The sequence below is a fragment of the Amblyraja radiata genome, chromosome 4 (assembly GCF_010909765.2).
Source record: "Amblyraja radiata isolate CabotCenter1 chromosome 4, sAmbRad1.1.pri, whole genome shotgun sequence".
Lineage (NCBI taxonomy): Eukaryota > Metazoa > Chordata > Chondrichthyes > Rajiformes > Rajidae > Amblyraja > Amblyraja radiata.
The window spans coordinates 110628120-110647378 of NC_045959.1; the positions used below are offsets into that span (position 1 = coordinate 110628120).

The 19259-nt window shown below is 47.8% G+C and overlaps 1 protein-coding gene across 8 annotated transcripts in view; it reads left to right on the top strand.

Moving 5' to 3' along the window:
- The first annotated feature begins 216 nt into the window (after window positions 1–216).
- The window catches only part of golga4 (golgin A4), a 147423-nt gene continuing 128380 nt past the window's right edge, over window positions 217–19259 (top strand). For all 8 annotated transcript variants that reach the window (XM_033020254.1, XM_033020255.1, XM_033020256.1 and 5 more), the window contains exon 1: window positions 217–438. In XM_033020254.1, the coding sequence (XP_032876145.1) occupies window positions 232–438 (207 nt within the window). In that variant the 5' untranslated portion in view covers window positions 217–231. The remainder of the gene's footprint in view (window positions 439–19259) is intronic.

Consider the following 19259-nt stretch of genomic DNA (forward strand, 5'->3'; position numbering starts at 1 on the left):
CACCGCGCAGCCGAAGATTAATTTATGCAGCGGAGCCGGCTCTCCCCGAGCCCTCGCACCGCGCAGCCGAAGATTAATTTATGCAGCGGAGCCGGCTCTCCCCGAGCCCAGAGCTCTCGCACCGCGCAGCCGAAGATTAATTTATGCAGCGGAGCCGGCTCTCCCCGAACCCACCTCCGGCCCAGAGAGCTCTCGCACCGCGCAACTCGAGCCACGTCGAACCGCCGGCGCATGTGCGTTGCTGCTGCTGCTGCTGCCGCTGCTGCCACTGCCACCGCGGCCGGACCGGACCGGACTGGGGCAACACAAACCGGCTGTGTTGTGGCCTTCGTCGAATCGGCCATTGGCCTCGGCCTCCCACCTCCCGCAGTCATGTTCAAGAAACTCAAGCAGAAGATTAACGAGGAGCAGTCTCCGTCCAGAAGCGGCCAGGCGCAGGTGAGGGGCCGAAAGGAGGCAGGGCCGGAGGCGGTGGGTTTTAGTAGGTGAGGGGAGGGGGAATGCCCACAGTTTGGCGCCGCTGTCCCTACACATAGATATCCCATCTCCTGGAGGGACGATCGGCCCACTGTTGGACGCTGACAGATGTGGGGGGGCTAGGGGTATCCCGTCGTTAAATTGGACTTCTTCCTTAGATTGGGGTGGAGCGGAGGTTGAGGCTGACGACTTGCTTAGTGGGGTCAGTTCATACACACAGTATGGATCCACTGTTTATTTTGCACTGTTTAGTTGCTTTATAACTTTTAGGGGTTTTTTGTTGTTGTCATAATTGGGGAAAGAATTGAGCTTCTAGATCAAACTAAACTTTTTAGGGTAAAGGGTACCTGGAGTTTTGGTCACCTTGTTTAAGAAAGAATATACTGACATTGGAGGCCGTTTCAAAGAGATGTACTATAGGCTGATTAGTGGGATGAAAGTGTTGCCCTGTCGGAACTAGCTAAATATATTAGACCTGTCACAGAGGAAGAGGACTTAACTTTTTGGTGCCTTTCCCCACAGTGGAAAGTTTTGATTCTGCTGTGGGGGGACGTTTGTGTTGAACTCTATAATGTGTTGTGTCCATTTTATTCATTTTTTTTTAACCTTTTTCTATGGTTTGTAATGGAACTTATTATTTAATTTATGTAAAGCACTTTGGTGTCAATGCGAGTTGACTTAAAACGTGCTATATAAATAAAACTTACTTACTTACTGTCTGTTTAGTTTAGAAATAGTTGTTAGAGTGAAGGGCAAGGCTGGTGAGCCGAAGTAAGCTTGAATGACGATGGAAATTGAAGCTCTAGACAATATTTAAAGTGCTGTACACGGGAGCGGGCCACGCCTGATATTGTCTTGGGAAAATGGGCGTGGCAAGTGGATGAAGTGTTCCTGGATGAACATTTTGGGACCCGCGACCACTATTATTAGGTTTAAGATGTGGGTAGGTACAGTGCGGGCCCATGAGTTAAAATGGTAAATTTGGGTCAGACCAACTTTGACGGTATGTCAGGAACTCGCTCAAGTTGATTGGAGTATGTTGTTTGAGGGAAAAGGAATGTCAGGAAAGTGGGATTTTATTAAATGCACGCTAACAAGAGTTCAGGACATGCATGTTCCTGTTAGAGTGAAGGGCAAGGCAGGCAAACGTAAGGAAACCTGGATGACAAGGGAAATTGAGGCATTGGTCAATAGTAAGAAGGAGGCATGGGACAGGTATAGGCAGCTGGGATTAAGTGTATACTTGGAGGAGTTTCAGGAACTGAGGAGGAAGCTAAAAAAGGGACAGGAGATCACTCTGGCAGATAGCATAAAGGATAATCCCAAGAGATTTCATGTGCATAGAGGGGAAAAAAAGGCTAAAAGAATGGGTCTCCTCAGGAATTAATGCGGTCAAGTCTGTGTGGAGCCACCGGAGATGGGCAAGGTCTGCAACGAGTATTTACCCTCTGTTTTTAGCATGGAGAAAAACTTAAGGACTGGGGAACTTGGGACGGTCAATGGAAGAGTCTTGAGAGCAGTCAGTATTATGGTTGAAGAGGTGCTGAAGGACCTGACGTGTATGAAGATAGAAAAATCTCCCGAGCATGATCAGATGTATCCGAGGACATTGGGAAGCTAGAGAGGAAATTGCAGGAGACTTGGCTGAGATTTCCGAGTCATTAAATACAGGTGAGGTTCTGGAAGACAGGAAGGTGGCGAATGATGTGCCTCTATGCAAGAAAGTCTGGGAACTACAGGCCAGTGAGCCTAACATCTGTGGTCGGAAAGTTACTAGATAAGATATACATGCATTTAGATTGACAAGGGCTGATTAGGGATAGTCAGCATGGTTTTGTACATGGGAGGTCGTGTCTCACAAATTGAGTTTTTTGAAGATGTGCCCAAAAAGGTTGATGAGGGCAGAGCTGTAGATGAATTTCAGCATGACACTCAACAAGGTTCTGCATGGTAGGCTGCTCTGGAAGGTTAGATTGCATGGTATCCAAGGAGAGATAGCTGAATGGATAGAAAGTTGGCTTCATGGAAGGAAGGTGATTGTGGAAGGTGACTTTTTGGACTGGAGGCCTGTGACTAGCGGTTGGCCTCAGGGTTTGGTGCTGGGCATTGATATTGATATTGATGAGACCATACATGGCATGATTAGCAAGTTTGCAGATGCACAAAAGTGGGTGGTATTATAAATATTGAAGCTAGTTGTCAATGGCGACAGCAGGATCTTAGTACAGGGCCCCAGTGAGACCACACCTGGAGTATTGTGTGCAGTTTTGGTCCCCTAATTTGAGGAAGGACATTCTTGCTATTGAGGAAGTGCAGCGTCGGTTTACAAGATTAATTCCCGGGATGGTGGGTCTGTCATATGCTGAGAGAATGTAGCGGCTGGGCTTGTATACTCTGGAGTTTAGAAGGATGAGAGGGGATCTTATTGAAACTTATTAAGGGTTTGGACACACTAGAGGCAGGAAACGTGTTGGGGGAGTCCAGAACCAGGGGCCACAGTTTAAGAATAAGGGGTAAGCCATTTAGAATGAAGATGAGGAAACACTTTTTCACACAGATAGTTGTGAGTCTGTGGAAGCCGGTTCTCTGGATACTTTCAAGAGAGAGCTAGATCGGGCTCTTAAAGATAACGGAGTCATAGAAACATAGAAAATAGGTGCAGGAGTAGGCCATTCGGCTCTTCGAGCCTGCACCGCCATTCAATATGATCATGGCTGATCAACCATCTCAGTATCCTGTACCTGCCTTCTCTCCATACCCCCTGATCCCTTTAGCCACAAGGGCCACATCTAACTCCCTCTTAAATGTAGCCAATGAACTGGCCTCAACTACTTTCTGTGGCAGAGAATTTCCCAGATTCACCACTCTGTGTGAAATTCACCACTCTCTGTGTGGGAGACATGGGGTACTGGGTTACTGATTGACGATGATCAGCTATGATCACATTGAATGGCAGTGCTGGCTCGAAGGGCCGAATGGCCTACTCATGCACCTATTGTCTGTTGCCTATTGATCTTGCTCTGTTGGGCAGATGGGATGAGGAATGGTTGATGGAATACAGAGAAATGTGTGGTGTTACGTTTGGAAAGTCAAACATGTGTAGGACCTACACAGTGAGTGGTAGGGCTCTGGTTAGTGTTGTAGAGCAGAGGGATCAAGGAGTGCAGGTACTTAGTTCTGTGAAATTGGCATCACAGGTAGATAGGGTGTTCATAAAGGATTTTGGCACATTGGTCTTCATCACTTAGAGTATGAAGTATAGAAGTTGGGGGGGCGACATTTTGCCAGCAGCTCAACGGAAGAGAATTATTTATACCTTCACTCAACTCGCCTTGATCAGAGAAACAGCAGAAATTGGTGCCGTAACAGACAAGCTGCTGGCGCACTTGAAGGCACCAGCGATATCGCGATCTCCAGCAGCTGCAGGAGCCCCTGACTGCAAGCGTACCCTCGATTGCTGGAGAACACCCGACCCGACTGGGGATCACAGGTACTGTACCTGGAAACACCGGGAAGACCTCGGGAGCCGACGGGCAGGATTCCCAGCAGCAACGGAGCTGGAGCTGCCGACTGTGAGGGAATCCTTGATTGCAACGGAGCTGCCGTCTGCAAGGGAGTCCCTTTTCCAGCGCAGGTTCGCAGAAACGGCAGGTACAGTAAATACAGTACCTAGAAACAACGGGAAAGGCCTCCATTGTGTCCGAAAACGTGGCCGACGGACAGGACTTCAGGTCAGAATGAAGCGCAGGGGACTTCGGCCCCCTCTTCCTACCATCCTACTGGCCAACGTACAGTCACTAGAAAACAAAGTGGAGGACTTAAGGGCAAGGCTGCTTTATCAAAGGGAGCTGAGGGAATGCTCTGTGTTCTGTTTCACAGAGACATGGCTCACCTCCAGCTCCTCAGACTCAGCAGTCCAGCCTGAAGGTTTCTCCATCCATCGCATGGACCGTACGCAGGCATCTGGGAAAGGGAGAGGAGGTGGCATCTGCCTCATTGTCAACTCTTTGTGGTGCTCAGACATGGCAGTCCCATCCAACTCCTGCTCTCCAAACCTGGAACACCTGGCTGTGAAATGCCGCCCCTTCTACCTACCGAGGGAGTTCTCCATCATCCTGACCGATGTCTATATCCCTCCCCAGGCAGATGTCCATCTGGCACTGGGGGAGCTGCATGCCGTGGTCAACATGCACCAGACGGCTTACCCCAAGGCATTTACCACCATAACCGAGGACTTCATCAAAGCCAACTGAAGAAATCGCTCCCTAACTTCCACCAACAGATTTCCTGCAGCACCACAGAATCAAACACCCTCGACCACTGCTACACGACCATCAAAGAAGCCTATCGCTCTATCCCTCGCCCTCACTTTGGTAAATTCCGACCATACTGTGGTGCTGCTTCTTCTGTGGTGCACCCCCAGAGGTGAGGACTGTAGAGCGCACCCCCAGAGGTGAGGATTACAGAGCTGTTCGGTGTGGGGGGGGGGGGGGGGGGTGGGGGTTGCAGAGGAACAACTCCAGGACTGTTTGGAGTCTGTAGACTGGGCGATGTTCAGGGACTTGCCAACGGACCTGAATGAATATGCCACAGTCGCTACAGAATTCATAAATAAATGTATGGAGGACTGCATCCCAACAAATAACCTTCCGAGTGTTTCCGAACCAGAAGCCTTGGGTGAACCATGAGATCCGCATTCTTCAAAAGACCAGATCCCGGGCATTCAGGTCTGGAGATACAGAGGTCTACAAGAAGTCCAGATACGACCTTGGAAAGGCCAAAAGAGACTTCTGCTCTAAGCTGGAGGATGAGACAGATGTTCGGCAGCTGTGGCGGGGCTTGAATGCCATCACCTCCTACAAGGCAAAATCAGGAGGCAGCTCAAATGACAGCGAAGCATCACTCCCTGACGAGCTCAATGCGTTCTACGCATGGTGAGATAGGGAGAACACTGATGTGCCTTCCCGAGCCCCCATTCGCCGTGATGATATTTCGGTCACAGTCATAAAGGCTGACATCAGTAGATCCTTCAGAGGGGTGAACCCTTGGAAAGCCCCTGGACCTGATGGTATACCAGGACGTGTTTTAAAAACCTGCGCGGACCAACTGGCTGGAGTTTTTACGGACATTTTCAACCTCTCACTTCTGAGGTCTGAGGTTCCACCTGCTTTAAAAGGGCATCAATAATAACCATATAATATAACCATATAACAATTACAGCACGGAAACAGGCCATCTCGGCCCTACAAGTCCGTGCCGAACAACTTTTTTTCCCTTAGTCCCACCTGCCTGCACTCATACCATAACCCTCCATTCCCTTCTCATCCATATGCCTATCCAATTTATTTTTAAATGATACCAACGAACCTGCCGCCACCACTTCCACTGGAAGCTCATTCCACACCGCTACCACTCTCTGAGTAAAGAAGTTCCCCCTCATGTTACCCCTAAACTTCTGTCCCTTAATTCTGAAGTCATGTCCTCCTTGTTTGAATCTTCCCTATTCTCAAAGGGAAAAGCTTGTCCACATCAACTCTGTCTATCCCTCTCATCATTTTAAAGACCTCTATCAAGTCCCCCCTTAACCTTCTGCGCTCCAGAGAATAAAGACCTAACTTATGCAACCTATCTCTGTAACTTAGTTGTTGAAACCCAGGCAACATTCTAGTAAATCTCCTCTGTACTCTCTCTATTTTGTTGACATCCTTCCTATAATTGGGCGACCAAAATTGTACACCATACTCCAGATTTGGTCTCACCAATGCCTTGTACAATTTTAACATTACATCCCAGCTTCTATACTCAATGCTCTGATTTATAAAGGCTAGCATACCAAAAGCTTTCTTTACCACCCTATCTATATGAGATTCCACCTTCAAGGAACTATGCACGGTTATTCCCAGATCCCTCTGTTCAACTGTATTCTTCAATTCCCTACCATTTACCATGTACGTCCTATTTTGATTTGTCCTGCCAAGGTGTAGCACCTCACATTTATCAGCATTAAACTCCATCTGCCATCTTTCAGCCCATTTTTCCAAATGGCCTAAATCACTCTGTAGACTTTGGAAATCCTCTTCATTATCCACAACACCCCCTATCTTGGTATCATCTGCATACTTACTAATCCAATTTACCACCCCTTCATCCAGATCATTGATGTACATGACAAACAACAAAGGACCCAACACAGATCCCTGAGGCACCCCACTAGTCACCTGCCTCCAACCCGACAAACAGCCATCCACCATTACCCTCTGGCTTCTCCCATTCAGCCACTGTTGAATCCATCTTGCTATTCCTGCATTTATACCCAACAGTTGAACCTTCTTAACCAACCTTCCATGAGGAACCTTGTCAAAGGCCTTACTAAGTCCATATAGACAACATCCACTGCTTTACCCTCGTCAATTTCCCTAGTAACCTCTTCAAAAAATTCAAGAAGATTAGTCAAACATGACCTTCCAGGCACAAATCCATGTTGACTGTTCCTAATCAGACCCTGTTTATCCAGATGCTTATATATATTATCTCTAAGTATCTTTCCCATTAATTTGCCCACCACTGAGTCAAACTAACAGGTCTATAATTGCTAGGTTTACTCTTAGAACCCTTTTTAAACAATGGAACAACATGCGCAGTACGCCAATCCTCGGGCACTATTCCCGTTTCTAATGACATTTGAAATATTTCTGTCATAGCCCCGGCTATTTCTACACTAACTTCCCTCAATGTCCTAGGGAATATCCTGTCAGGACCTGGAGACTTATCCACTTTTATATTTTTCAAAAGTGTCAGTACTTCTTTTACTTTGAAACTCATAGTATCCATAGCTACTCTACTAGTTTCCCTTACCTCACATAATTCAATATCCTTCTCCTTGGTGAATACCGAAGAAAAGAAATTGTTCAATATCTCCCCCATCTCTTTTGGCTCTGCAGATAGCTGTCCACTCTGTCTCTCCAATGGACCAATTTTATCCCTCGTTATCCTTTTGCTATTAATATAGCTGTAGAAACCCTTTGGATTTACTTTCACCTTACTTGCCAAAGCAACCTCATATCTTCTTTTAGCTTTTCTAATTTCTTTCTTAAGATTCTTTTTACATTCCTTATACTCCTCAAGCACCTCATTTACTTCATGCTGCCTATAATTATTGTAGATCTCCCTCTTTTTCCGAACAAGATGTCAAATTTCCCTTGAAAACCAGGGCTCTTTCCAATTTTTACTGTTTCCTTTCAACCGAACAGGAACATAAAGATTCTGTACTCTTAAAATTTCCCCTTTAAATGTCCTCCATTTCTCTTCTACATCTTTCCCATAAAACAAAATGTCCCAGTTCACTCCTTTTAAATCATCTCGCATCTCATCAAAGTTAGCCTTTCTCCAATCAAAAATCTCAACCCTAGGTCCAGTTCAGACCTTCTCCATAATTATATTGAAACTAATGGTATTGTGATCACTGGACCCGAAGTGCTCCCCAACGCATACCTCCGCCACCTGTGCCGTCTCATTTCCTAACAGGAGGTCCAGCACTGCCCCTCCTCTAGTAGGTACCTCTATGTATTGTTACAAAAAACTATCCTGCACACATTTTACAAACCAAACCATCCAGCCCATTTACAGAATGTGTTTCCCAGTCTATGTGTGGAAAGTTGAAATCTCCCACAATCACTACCTTGTGCTTACTACTAATATCTGCTATCTCCTTACATATTTGCTCTTCCAATTCTCGTTCCCCATTTGGCGGTCTATAATACACCCCTATAAGTGTTGCTACACCTTTCCCACTTCTCAGTTCCACCCAAATAGCCTCCCTAGATGAGCCCTCCAATCTATCCTGCCAAAGCACTGCTGTAATATCTTCCCTGACTAGCAATGCAACACCTCCACCTCTTGCCCCTCCAATTCTATCACACCTGAAGCAACGAAATCCTGGAATATTTAGTTTCCAATCACAGCCCTCCTGCAACCATGTTTCACTGATCGCCACAACATCATACTTCCAGGTGTCTATCCAGACTCTAAGCTCATCCACCTTTCTTACAATGCTCCTAGCATTAAAATATGCACATTTAAGAAACCCCCCGTCTCTTATTCTCTGTTTATTTACTTTTTTTTATTTCTCCTCGTGTCCGAGTGCTTCCCTTTTCTGCTTCCTGCCTTCCATTCTGTCTACTAGCTTTCTCTATTTGAGTCCCTCGCCCCAACCATTCTAGTTTAAAGTCTCTCCAGTGGCCTTTGCAAATTTCTCCGCCAGGATATTGGTCCCCCTCGGGTTCAAGTGCAACCCATCCTTTCTGTACAGGTCCCACCTTCCCCAAAAGAAGTCCCAATGATCCAGAAACTTGAATCCCTGCCCTCTGCACCAGTCTTTCAACCACGCATTTATCCTCCACCTCGCTCCATTCCTACTCTCACTGTCGCGTGGCACAGGCAGTAATCCTGAGATTGTTACCTTTTTGGTCCTTTTCCTTAACTCTCCTCCCAACTCCCTAAATCCTCCCTTCAGGACCTCTTCCCTTTTTTTACCTATGTCATTGGTACCTATATGTACCACGACCTCAGGCTCCTCTCCCTCTGATTTCAGGATATCTTGGATGCGTTGAGACACGTCCGAGACCTTGGCACCAGGGAGGCACACCACCATCCTGGTCTCCCGACTGCGTCCACAGAATCGCCTATCCGACCCCCTAACAATAGAGTCCCCAATTACTATTGCCCTCTTCTTTTTTTCCCTACCTTTCGGAGCAACAGGGCCGGTCTCTGTGCTGGAGGCCCGTCCGCTGTCGCTACCCCCAGGTAGGCTGTCACCCCCATCCGTACTCAAAACAGGAGTACTTATTTGCAAGGTGTACCGACATTGGCGTACTCACTCGTTCCTGCCTCTGCCCCTTGCCCTTCCTTAGCGTGACCCACATGTCTCTCTCCCGTGGTTTTGGAGTGACCACCTCCCTATAACTCCCCTCTATGACCTCCTCACTCTCCCTGACCAGACAGAGGTCATCGAGCTGCTGCTCCAGGATCCTAATACGGTCCCTTAGGAGCCCCATCTCTCTGCACCTGGTGCACATGTGGTCGTCTGGAGGGCCATCCGACACCATGACCTCCCACAACTGACATCCCGAACAGTACACTGCTCTGACTGTCATTCTCCCGCCTTACCCTGGATCCGATACCAGTATAATACAATAGAAACTGCTGGGAGAAATCAGCAGGTATCTGACTCACAAACAGCTGCTCCCTCTTGACCTTTAAACTGCACCTTTATTATATAAACAAAAAGCACTGTACCTTTAGCCCACTGTACTCTTAGCTCACTGTACCTTTACTAAAGCACTGTACCTTTAGCCCACTGTACCCTTAGCTCACTGTACCTTTACTAAAGCACTGTACCTTTAGCCCACTGTACCCTTAGCTCACTGTACCTTTACTAAAGCACTGTACCTTTAACCAGAAAGCAGAAATGCTAACCTGGGGTTGCACCCAATCAGCTGCTTCCTCTAGTCTGCTTCCGCCAATCAGCGGCTTCCACCAGAACCCTCCCTATGGAGTGTGGAACGTTACGGATTTTGGTAAAAGTCCTGACCCTCCTCCACTCGCTCCAACGGTCCGGGGCCTCTGTGAAAGAAAGCCCCGCGCCTGATTTAAGTACTCACCGCCCTGACCCTCCTCCACTTGCTCCAACGATCCCGGGCCTCTGTGAAAGAAAGCCCCGCGCCCGATTTAAGTACTCACCGCCCTGACCCTCCTCCACTAGCTCCAAGGATCCCGGGCCTCTGTGAAAGAAAGCCTCGCGCCCGATTTAAGTACTCACCGCCCTGACCCTCCTCCACTCGCTCCAACGATCCTGGGCCTCTGAAAGAAAGCCCCGCGCCCGAGTTAAGTACTCACCGCCCTGACCCTCCTCCACTCGCTCCAACGATCCCGGGCCTCTGTGAAAGAAAGCCCCGCGCCCGATTTAAATACTCACCGCCCTGACCCTCCTCCACTCGCTCCAACGATCCCGGGCCTCTGTGAAAGAAAGCCCCGCGCCCGATTTAAGTACTCACCGCCCTGACCCTCCTCCACTCGCTCCAACGATCCCGGGCCTCTGTGAAAGAAAGCCCCGTGCCCGATTTAAGTACTCACCGCCCTGACCCTCCTCCACTCGCTCCAACGATCCCAGGCCTCTGTGAAAGAAAGCCCCGCGCCCGATTTAAGTACTCACCGCCCTGACCCTCCTCCACTCGCTCCAACGATCCCGGGCCTCTGTGAAAGAAAGCCCCGCGCCCGATTTAAATACTCACCGCCCTGACCCTCCTCCACTCGCTCCAACGATCCCAGGCCTCTGTGAAAGAAAGCCCCGCGCCCGATTTAAGTACTCACCGCCCTGACCCTCCTCCACTCGCTCCAACGATCCCGGGCCTCTGTGAAAGAAAGCCTCGCGCCCGATTTAAGTACTCGCGGCCCTGACCCTCCTCCACTCGCTCCAACGATCCCGGGCCTCTGTGAAAGAAAGCCCCGCGCCCGATTTAAGTACTCACCGCCCTGACCCTCCTCCACTCGCTCCAACGATCCCGGGCCTCTGTGAAAGAAAGCCCCGCGCCCGATTTAAGTACTCACCACCCTGACCCTCCTCCACTCGCTCCAACGATCCCAGGCCTCTGTGAAAGAAAGCCCCGCGCCCGATTTAAGTACTCACCGCCCTGACCCTCCTCCACTCACTCCAACGATGCCGGTGCCCAAGAGCAAGGTGACGGTGCCTCAATGACTATCGACCAGTGGCACGAACGTCTGTGGTGATGAAGTGCTTTGAGAGGCTGATCATGGCGCAAATCAACTCATACCTCGACAAAAACCTGGACCCACTGCAGTTCGCTTACCGCCACAACAGATCAACGGTGGATGCGATCTCACTGGCTCTACACTCCGCTCTGGACCACTTGGACAACAAAAACGCATGTCAGGCTGTTATTCATTGACTACAGCTCGGCATTTAATACCATCATCCCCTCCAAGCTGGTTACCAAGCTTTCAGATCTGGGTCTCTGTAATTGGATCCTCAACTTCCTCATTCACAGACTACAGTCTGTCCGTATTGGTGGAAATGTCATCCTTGATAACAATCAGCACGGGAGCACCTCAAGGCTGCGTGCTCAGCCCCCTGCTTTACTCACTCTATACAAATGACTGTAGCCGGACATAGTGTGAACTCCATCAAGTTCGCCGACAACACCAATGTTGTGGGACGTATCACTGATGGGGACGAGTCAGAGTATAGAAGTGAGATCGACCGATCGACCAAATGGTGCCAGCACAATAACCAGCAAAACCAACGAACTGAATGTGGGGTCGGATGGGGATCCACAGTCCAGTTTATATCAACGGGCCGATGGTGGAAAGGGTCAAGAACTTCAAATTCCTGGGCGTGCATATTTCCGAAGATCTCTCCTTGTCCCAGAACACTGATGCAATTATAAAGAAAGCACATCAGCGCCTCCGCTTCCTGAGAAGATTACGAAGAGTCTGTATGTGAAGGAGGACTCTCTCGAACTTCTTCCGGTGCACAGTGCACAGAGTACAGAGGAGATTTACTAGAATGTTGCCTGGGTTTCAACAACTAAGTTACAGAGATAGGTTGAATAAGTTAGGTCTTTATTCTCTGGAGCGCAGAAGGTTAAGGGGGGACTTGATAGAGGTCTTTAAAATGATGAGAGGGATAGACAGAGTTGATGTGATCAAGCTTTTCCCTTTGAGAATAGGGAAGATTCAAACAAGAGGACATTACTTCAGAATTAAGGGACAGAAGTTTAGGGGTAACATGAGGGGGAACTTCTTTACTCAGAGAGTGGTAGCGGTGTGGAATGAGCTTCCATTGGAAGTGGTGGCGGCAGGTTCGTTGGTATCATTTAAGAATAAATTGGATAGGCATATGGATGAGAAGGGAATGGAGGGTTATGGTATGAGTGCAGGCAGGTGGGACTAAGGGAAAAAAAAATTGTTCGGCGCGGACTTGTAGGGCCGAGATGGCCTGTTTCCGTGCTGTAATTGTTATATGGTTATATGGTTAGTAGAGAGCATGGTAACTGGTTGCATCGTGGCTTGGTTCGGCAACTTGAGCGTCCAGGAGCGGAAAAGGTTGCAAAAACACTGCCCTGTCCATCATCGGCTCTGAAATCCCTACCATCGAGGGGATCTATCGCAGTCGCTGCCTCAAAAAGACTTCCAACATCATCATGGACCCACACCATCTTGGCCACACACTCATCTCTCCGCTGCCATCAGGTAGAATGTTCAGGAGCCTGAAATCTGCAACATCCAGGTCCAGGAACAGATTCTTCCCCACAGCCATCAGACTATTAAACACAACTTAAAACAAACTGAACTATAACTGCCTATTGCACTTTATCTGTTTATTTATGTGTGTATATATATTTTCTATGGTATATGGACACACTGATCTGTTCTGTATTTATGCCTACAATATTCTGTTGTGCTGCAGCAAGCAAGAATTTCATTGTTCTATCTGGGACACATGACAATAAACTCTTGACTTGTCTTGATTTCACTTAACTTGCAGTTATATAGGATCTTGAAGAGGTGACATTTAGAGTATTAAGTTCAGTTTTGTCCACTGTGTTATGGAAAGATGTTAAGCTGGAAAAGATGTAGATAAGATATACGAGGATGTTGCCACGACTCGAGGGCCTGAGCTATCGGGAGAAGTTGAGCAGGCTAGGACTTTATTCCTTGGAGTGCAGGAGGATGAGTGGCGATCTTATAGAGATGTACAAAATCATGAGAGGAATAAGTGGGTACACGCATAGAGTCTCTTGGCTAGACGCAGGGCTCTCACTTAACTTTTTTTCCCTGTTGCCATCCGGGCAACCTCGGCATGTTTTTAGGTTGCCAAATGACAGTTTAGGTAGTCATTTCAGACGGCTTGCATGACGCGTGCGACAATGTGCTCAGACGAAGTGCGTAGTTACCAGTCGGGATTATGGTCAATGAAACATTCACATATTATTTCTGCTTCAAATAAAGTTGCAAACTAAACATATTCACCAATCAAGACATAATATATACTCCAATGACATGCAGCAAAATTATAATACAGTATCTCAACTCTTTTTACGCATTGCAATTAATGCAATTTCTATTATCTCTTTCCACTTTCAAACAAAAATCTGGTTGGTTTATTCAGCGTATGATCAACCTTGGTGAGATCAAGTGCAAAAGGTACACAAAATTGCTGGGGAAACTCAGCGGGTGCAGCAGCATCTATGGAGCGAAGGAAATAGGCGACGTTTCGGGCCGAAACCCTTCTTCAGAGGCAATTCCTACCCTCTGAAGAAGGGTTTCGGCCCGAAACGTCGCCTATTTCCTTCGCTCCATAGATGCTGCTGCACCCGCTGAGTTTCCCCAGCAATTTTGTGTACCTTCGATATTCCAGCATCTGCAGTTCCCTTTTGAACACTGAGATCAAGTGCAGGCTTGGCGATCGCTTCACACAACACCCACACCCAGTTTGCAATAACTATCCTGATCTCCCGGTGGCTCAGCACTTCAACTTTCCCTCCCATTCCGAATCCGACCTTTCTGTCCTGGGCCTCCTCGATGGCCAGAGTGAGGCCCACCGCAAATAAGAGGAACAGCACCTCATATTTTGCTTGGGTAGTTTACACCCCAGCGATATGAACATTGGCTTCTCTAATTTCAGGTAGTCCTTGCCTTCTCCCTCCTTCCCCTCCCATTCCCAGCTCTCCCACAGCCTACTGTCTCCGCATCTTCCTTTCTTTTTCCCGCCCCCCCCCCCCCACCGCTCCCAACATCAGTCTGAATCACCTGGTGATATTTCTCCAGCTTTGTCTACCAACGGGATCCCACCACTGGCCACATCTCCCCATCTCCCCTGACGGCTTTCTGCAGAGACTGCTCCCTCCGTAACGCCCTGGTCAATTCGTCCCTTACCACCCAAACCACCCCTCTCCGGGCACTTTCCCTTGCAACTGCAGGAAATGCTACACTTGTTGCTTTACCTCCCCCCTTGACTCCATTCAAGGACCCAAGCAGTCTTTCCAGGTGCGGCAGAGGTTCACCCGCACCTCCTCCAACCTCATCTATTGCATCCGCTGCTCTAGGTGTCAGCTGCCCTACATCGGTGAGACCAAGCGTAGGCTTGGCGATCGCTTCGCCCAACATCTCCGCTCGGTTCGCTATAACCAACCTGATCTCTCGGTGGCTCAGCACTTCAACTCCCCCTCCCATTCCGAATCCAACCTTTCTGTCCTGGGCCTCCTCCATGGTCAGAGTGAGGCCCACCGTAAATTGGAGGAGCAGCACCTCATATTTCGCTTGGGTAGTTTACACCCCCCTGTATGAACATTGACCTCCAATTTCAGGTAGTCCCTGCTTTCTCCTCCGCTTCCCAGGTCTCCCTCAGCCCACTGTCTCTGCCTCTTCCTTTTTTCTTCACGTCCCCATTTTCCCCCCCCGCACCCTCACATCAGTCTGAAGAAGTGTCTCGACCCGAAATGTCGCCTATTTCCTTCGCTCCATAGATGCTGCCTCAGCTGCTGAGTTTCTCCAGCATTTTTGTTTACACATTCACACAAGTTCTATTATCCCACTTTCCTCACCCTCTCCCTGCACATTAGGGGCAATATTACAGAAACAAGTTAACCGACAAAGCCAATGCGTCTGGGATGTGTAGAGGAAACCCACATGCTTGCAGGGAGAATGTGCAAATTCAGCACAGTGCCCTAGAACAGGATCGAACTCAGATCTCAGGCATGTGAGGCAGCAAGTCCACCAGCTGTGCCACTATATTTTATTTTCCAACACACAAAAAACTATACGTTGATAACTTTGGTTACTAAAAAAAAGAAACTATCCATTTTCAGTCTTAAATCTCTGAGTGACGCTATGTCCCCTTTTCAGCTACTGTATGTTTTAATTCAGTACAAGATTATGGGGCAGTACATTGGCCATAAAGTTGCGGCCTAAAATTGCCAGAGACCCAGAATTGATCCTGAATATAGGTGCTGTCTGTATGGAGTTGTGTTTTCTCGTTTATAACATTGTTTATAGAGTACTATGTTTACATATTCTGTTGTGCTGCTGCAAGTAAGGATATCATTGTTCTAACTGGGACGTGAGAGAATAACACACTCTTGACTCTTGACTTACTCTGATAATGTGTGGGATAGAACTAGTGTACGGGTGATCGGTGGTCGGTGTGTACTCGGTGGGCCGAAGGGCCTGTTTCCACGCTGTATCTTTAAATTAAACTAAAAACACTAAAACCAGAGTCTAAAGAAGGGTCTCTACCCGAAACGCACCGAATTTCTTCTATCCAGAGATGCTGGCTGCTCCATCAAGTTCTCCCGCACAATTAAAGCATGGAATAGTCTTCACCCTACCATAGGTACCAACCAGACGCAACTAAATTTAAGGTGGCTCTTTTTTGTCCAAGTCAAGAGTCAGAGTTTTATTGTCATGTGTCCCAGATAGGGCAATGAAATTCTTGCTTGCTGCAGCACAACAGAATATGTAAACAGAATACAGAACAGGAGATCAGTGTGTCTATATACCATAGACCATTTATATACACAATAAATAAACAGATAAAATGCAATAGGCTGTTATTTTTCAGAGTTTGGAGTTTGGTGGTGGTGGATCCACCAGTTTAAATTCCATTTTGAATATTTTTGGAGGGCCCGGAAACCAAGAAGCAAGAGTTACTCCAGCTCCAGGCAGTGATTCTGCGTTGGTTTTCAGCAGTCGCGGAGAGGACAGCAATGGCGGCCAGATCCCCCATAATGCAAAGGGAGGGAGAAAGTGGCCGGCGCCAACCAGTTGCCGTGGCATTGCGCATCTGCAGGGCGGCACATGCGCACAACCACGGCCGATGATGTGCTAGTCGTGGTTGTGCGCATGTGTAGGGGGAGGATGTGCAGGCCGTGGCAGTGCGCATGTGTTAGGTGGCCTGCCGAGCCGAGACCCGGACACGGATGGCGGGCGGAGATGGAGAGTGACAGAGAGAGAGAGAGATAGAGAGGGGGCCCGCTCAGAATTAAATGATAGGTGCTTGCCAAGCCGGGCAAAATGGCATGGCTTTTAGGTTGCCCGGCGGGACTGTAGATTGCCATTGGCACCCGGGAAACTGCTAATTTCGAGCCCTGTAGTGTAGAGGAATCGAGAACCAGAGGACACCGGTTTTAGGTGAAGGGGAAACGATTTAATAGGAATCTGAGGGGTTAACTTTTTTACACAAAGGGTGGTGGGTGTATGGAATGAGCTAATGTAGGAGGTAGTTGAGGCAGGTACCATCACAACGTTTAAGAAGCATTTAGATAGGTACATGAATAGGATAGGTTTAGACGGATCTGGGCCTCATTCAGGCAGGTGGGACTAGTGCCTAGAGCATGTTGGTCGGCGTGGGCAAGTTGGTCTTAATGGCCTGTTTCCGCAGCCTATGTCCCCATACAGCATAGAAACAAGCCCTTTGGTCCACCAAGTCTACGCGAACCATTGATTAATCTAGTTTTGTACGCTTGGGCAGCTTGCACCCCAGCAGTATGAGTATTGACATCTCTAACTTCAAGTAACCATTACTATCCTCTCTCTCCATCCCTCCCCCTTCCCAGCTCTCCGACCAGTCTGACTGTCCCTGATTTCATTTTATCTTTGTTTGCATCCATGCTACATTTTCCTTGATCTGCATCTCTTTTGATGTCTTGTTTTCACACACTTTACCCTTCCTTATCTCTGTGTCTCCCTCTCCACCGACTCTCAATCTGGCCTCGACCCGAAACGTCACCCTTTACTTTTATCCAGAGATGCTGCCTGACCCGCTGAGTTACCCCAGCATTTGTGTCTATCTATATTATCTTATTCCACTTTGACATTCATTCACTAAGGACAAGGGGCAATTTATAGAGGTTAAGTATTGTACAAACCTGCACATCTTCGATGTGGGAGGAACCTTTAGCACCTGGGTGAAACCCACATGGTCACTAGGAGACGATGCAAACGACAAAAAGAGCGCAAGGTCAGGATCGAGCCTGGGTCTCTGGTGCTGTGAGGCGGCAATTGTGACATTTTTGAAGATTGAGGGGTGATCTGGTGGGACAATCTCAAACGAGGGGACATGTTATAAGATCAAGGTGTGGTACTTGGGAACTTTGCAGCAGAGGTTGGTGAATCTCTGGAATTCTTTACCCTAGAGCGTTGTGGAGGCAATATCATTGTGTTTTTTAAAGGGCGAGAGATATATTTTTTCAAGGATCAGGAAATTGGGAACTATGAGGAATAGGTGCAAGAGGAGCTGTGGCCTGGAGTAGATGAGCCGCAGTGTTATTGAATAGTGGGTGGGCTGAGGTTTGGAAACCTGCTTCGGCATTCTTCATTTCTAAAATTGCTAAATCTGTATCTGTATGGGGGAAAAACATTCACAGTGACAATAAATTGTAGTTTGTGGTTGACCAACTAATCGGTTGCATGACATCAAAACAGCCGACTGCCATGGATTGGACTGATGCCAGACAGCGGCAGACTTTATAAATGGGAATCTATTTCAATAGAGATTACAGGATTTTTTGAGCATTGATGTTGAAGTGCTGACTGCAAAGTCTGGGCCAAGTTCCATTGTAGAATTATGTCAAAAGCGATGGAGGAATTAATGATTCAGGGTGTAATAAGAAGGAACTGCAGACGTTAGTTTACACTAGAGATGGACACAAATGCTTGGACTATTCAGTGGGTCAGGCAGCATCTCTGGGGAGAATGGATCGACAATGTTTCGGGTCAGGACCTTTCTTCAGACTGATTGTAGTGGTTTTGGAAGGGGGAATTAGAAACAAAGGGGTGGAGGGGGAAAAACCAGGACAAATCGGGGCCAGCAACAGATGACCTCGGGCAAGGAGGTTGCCTGATGGGCCAATTATTAGCAAGATAAGGGATGTGTTGTTGCAAACTGTGGAACTGGTTAATGGTATTTTAGTTTAGGAGAGAGTGCGATGGAGGGAGGTATTTGCAGATGTTCACTAAAATTGGATAATTCAATGTTCATACTGTTGGGTTGTAAGCACCCAAGCGAAATGTGAGGTCCTGTTCCTCCAATTTGCATGTGGCCTCACTCTGGCAATGGAGGAGGCCCAGGACAGAAAGGTCATTATGGGAAGGGGAGTTAAAGTGGTTTGCAACTTGAATATTCAGTCCGCCTGGTCAAGTGGTCAACGAAATGGTTGCTGAATCTATGCTTGGTGTCACCGATGTACAGGAGGCCATATCAATAACACTGGATATGGTTAGAGGAGGTGCACATGAACCCCTGCCTCGCCTGGAAAGACTATTGGGGTCCCTGGATGGAGTCGAGGGAGGATGCATAAAGGACAGGTGTAAATCTCCTGAGATTGCAGGGAATAGTACTGGGAGAAGGGGAGTTTGGGTGGAAAGGATGAGTGAACCAAAGAGTTGCAGAGGGAGTTGTCTCTGTGGAAAGCAGAAAGGCGTAGAGTTGGGAAGATGTGATTAGTGGTGGGATCACGTTGGAGGTGATAGATATATTGATGGATGATTCAGCATTTTGTTGGAATTAGAAGTTAAAATCTTATTTACCCTGTGTAATTTTGATTGGAATAGGCTTTTAATCCTGTAACCGAAGACAATCCACCTCACACACCACCTGTCCATTTATTAATCATACCTCTTGAGTCACAGATCATAGAAACCTAGCAAAATAGGTGCAGGAGTAGGCCATTTGGCCCTTTGAACCAGCACTGCCATTCAATATGATC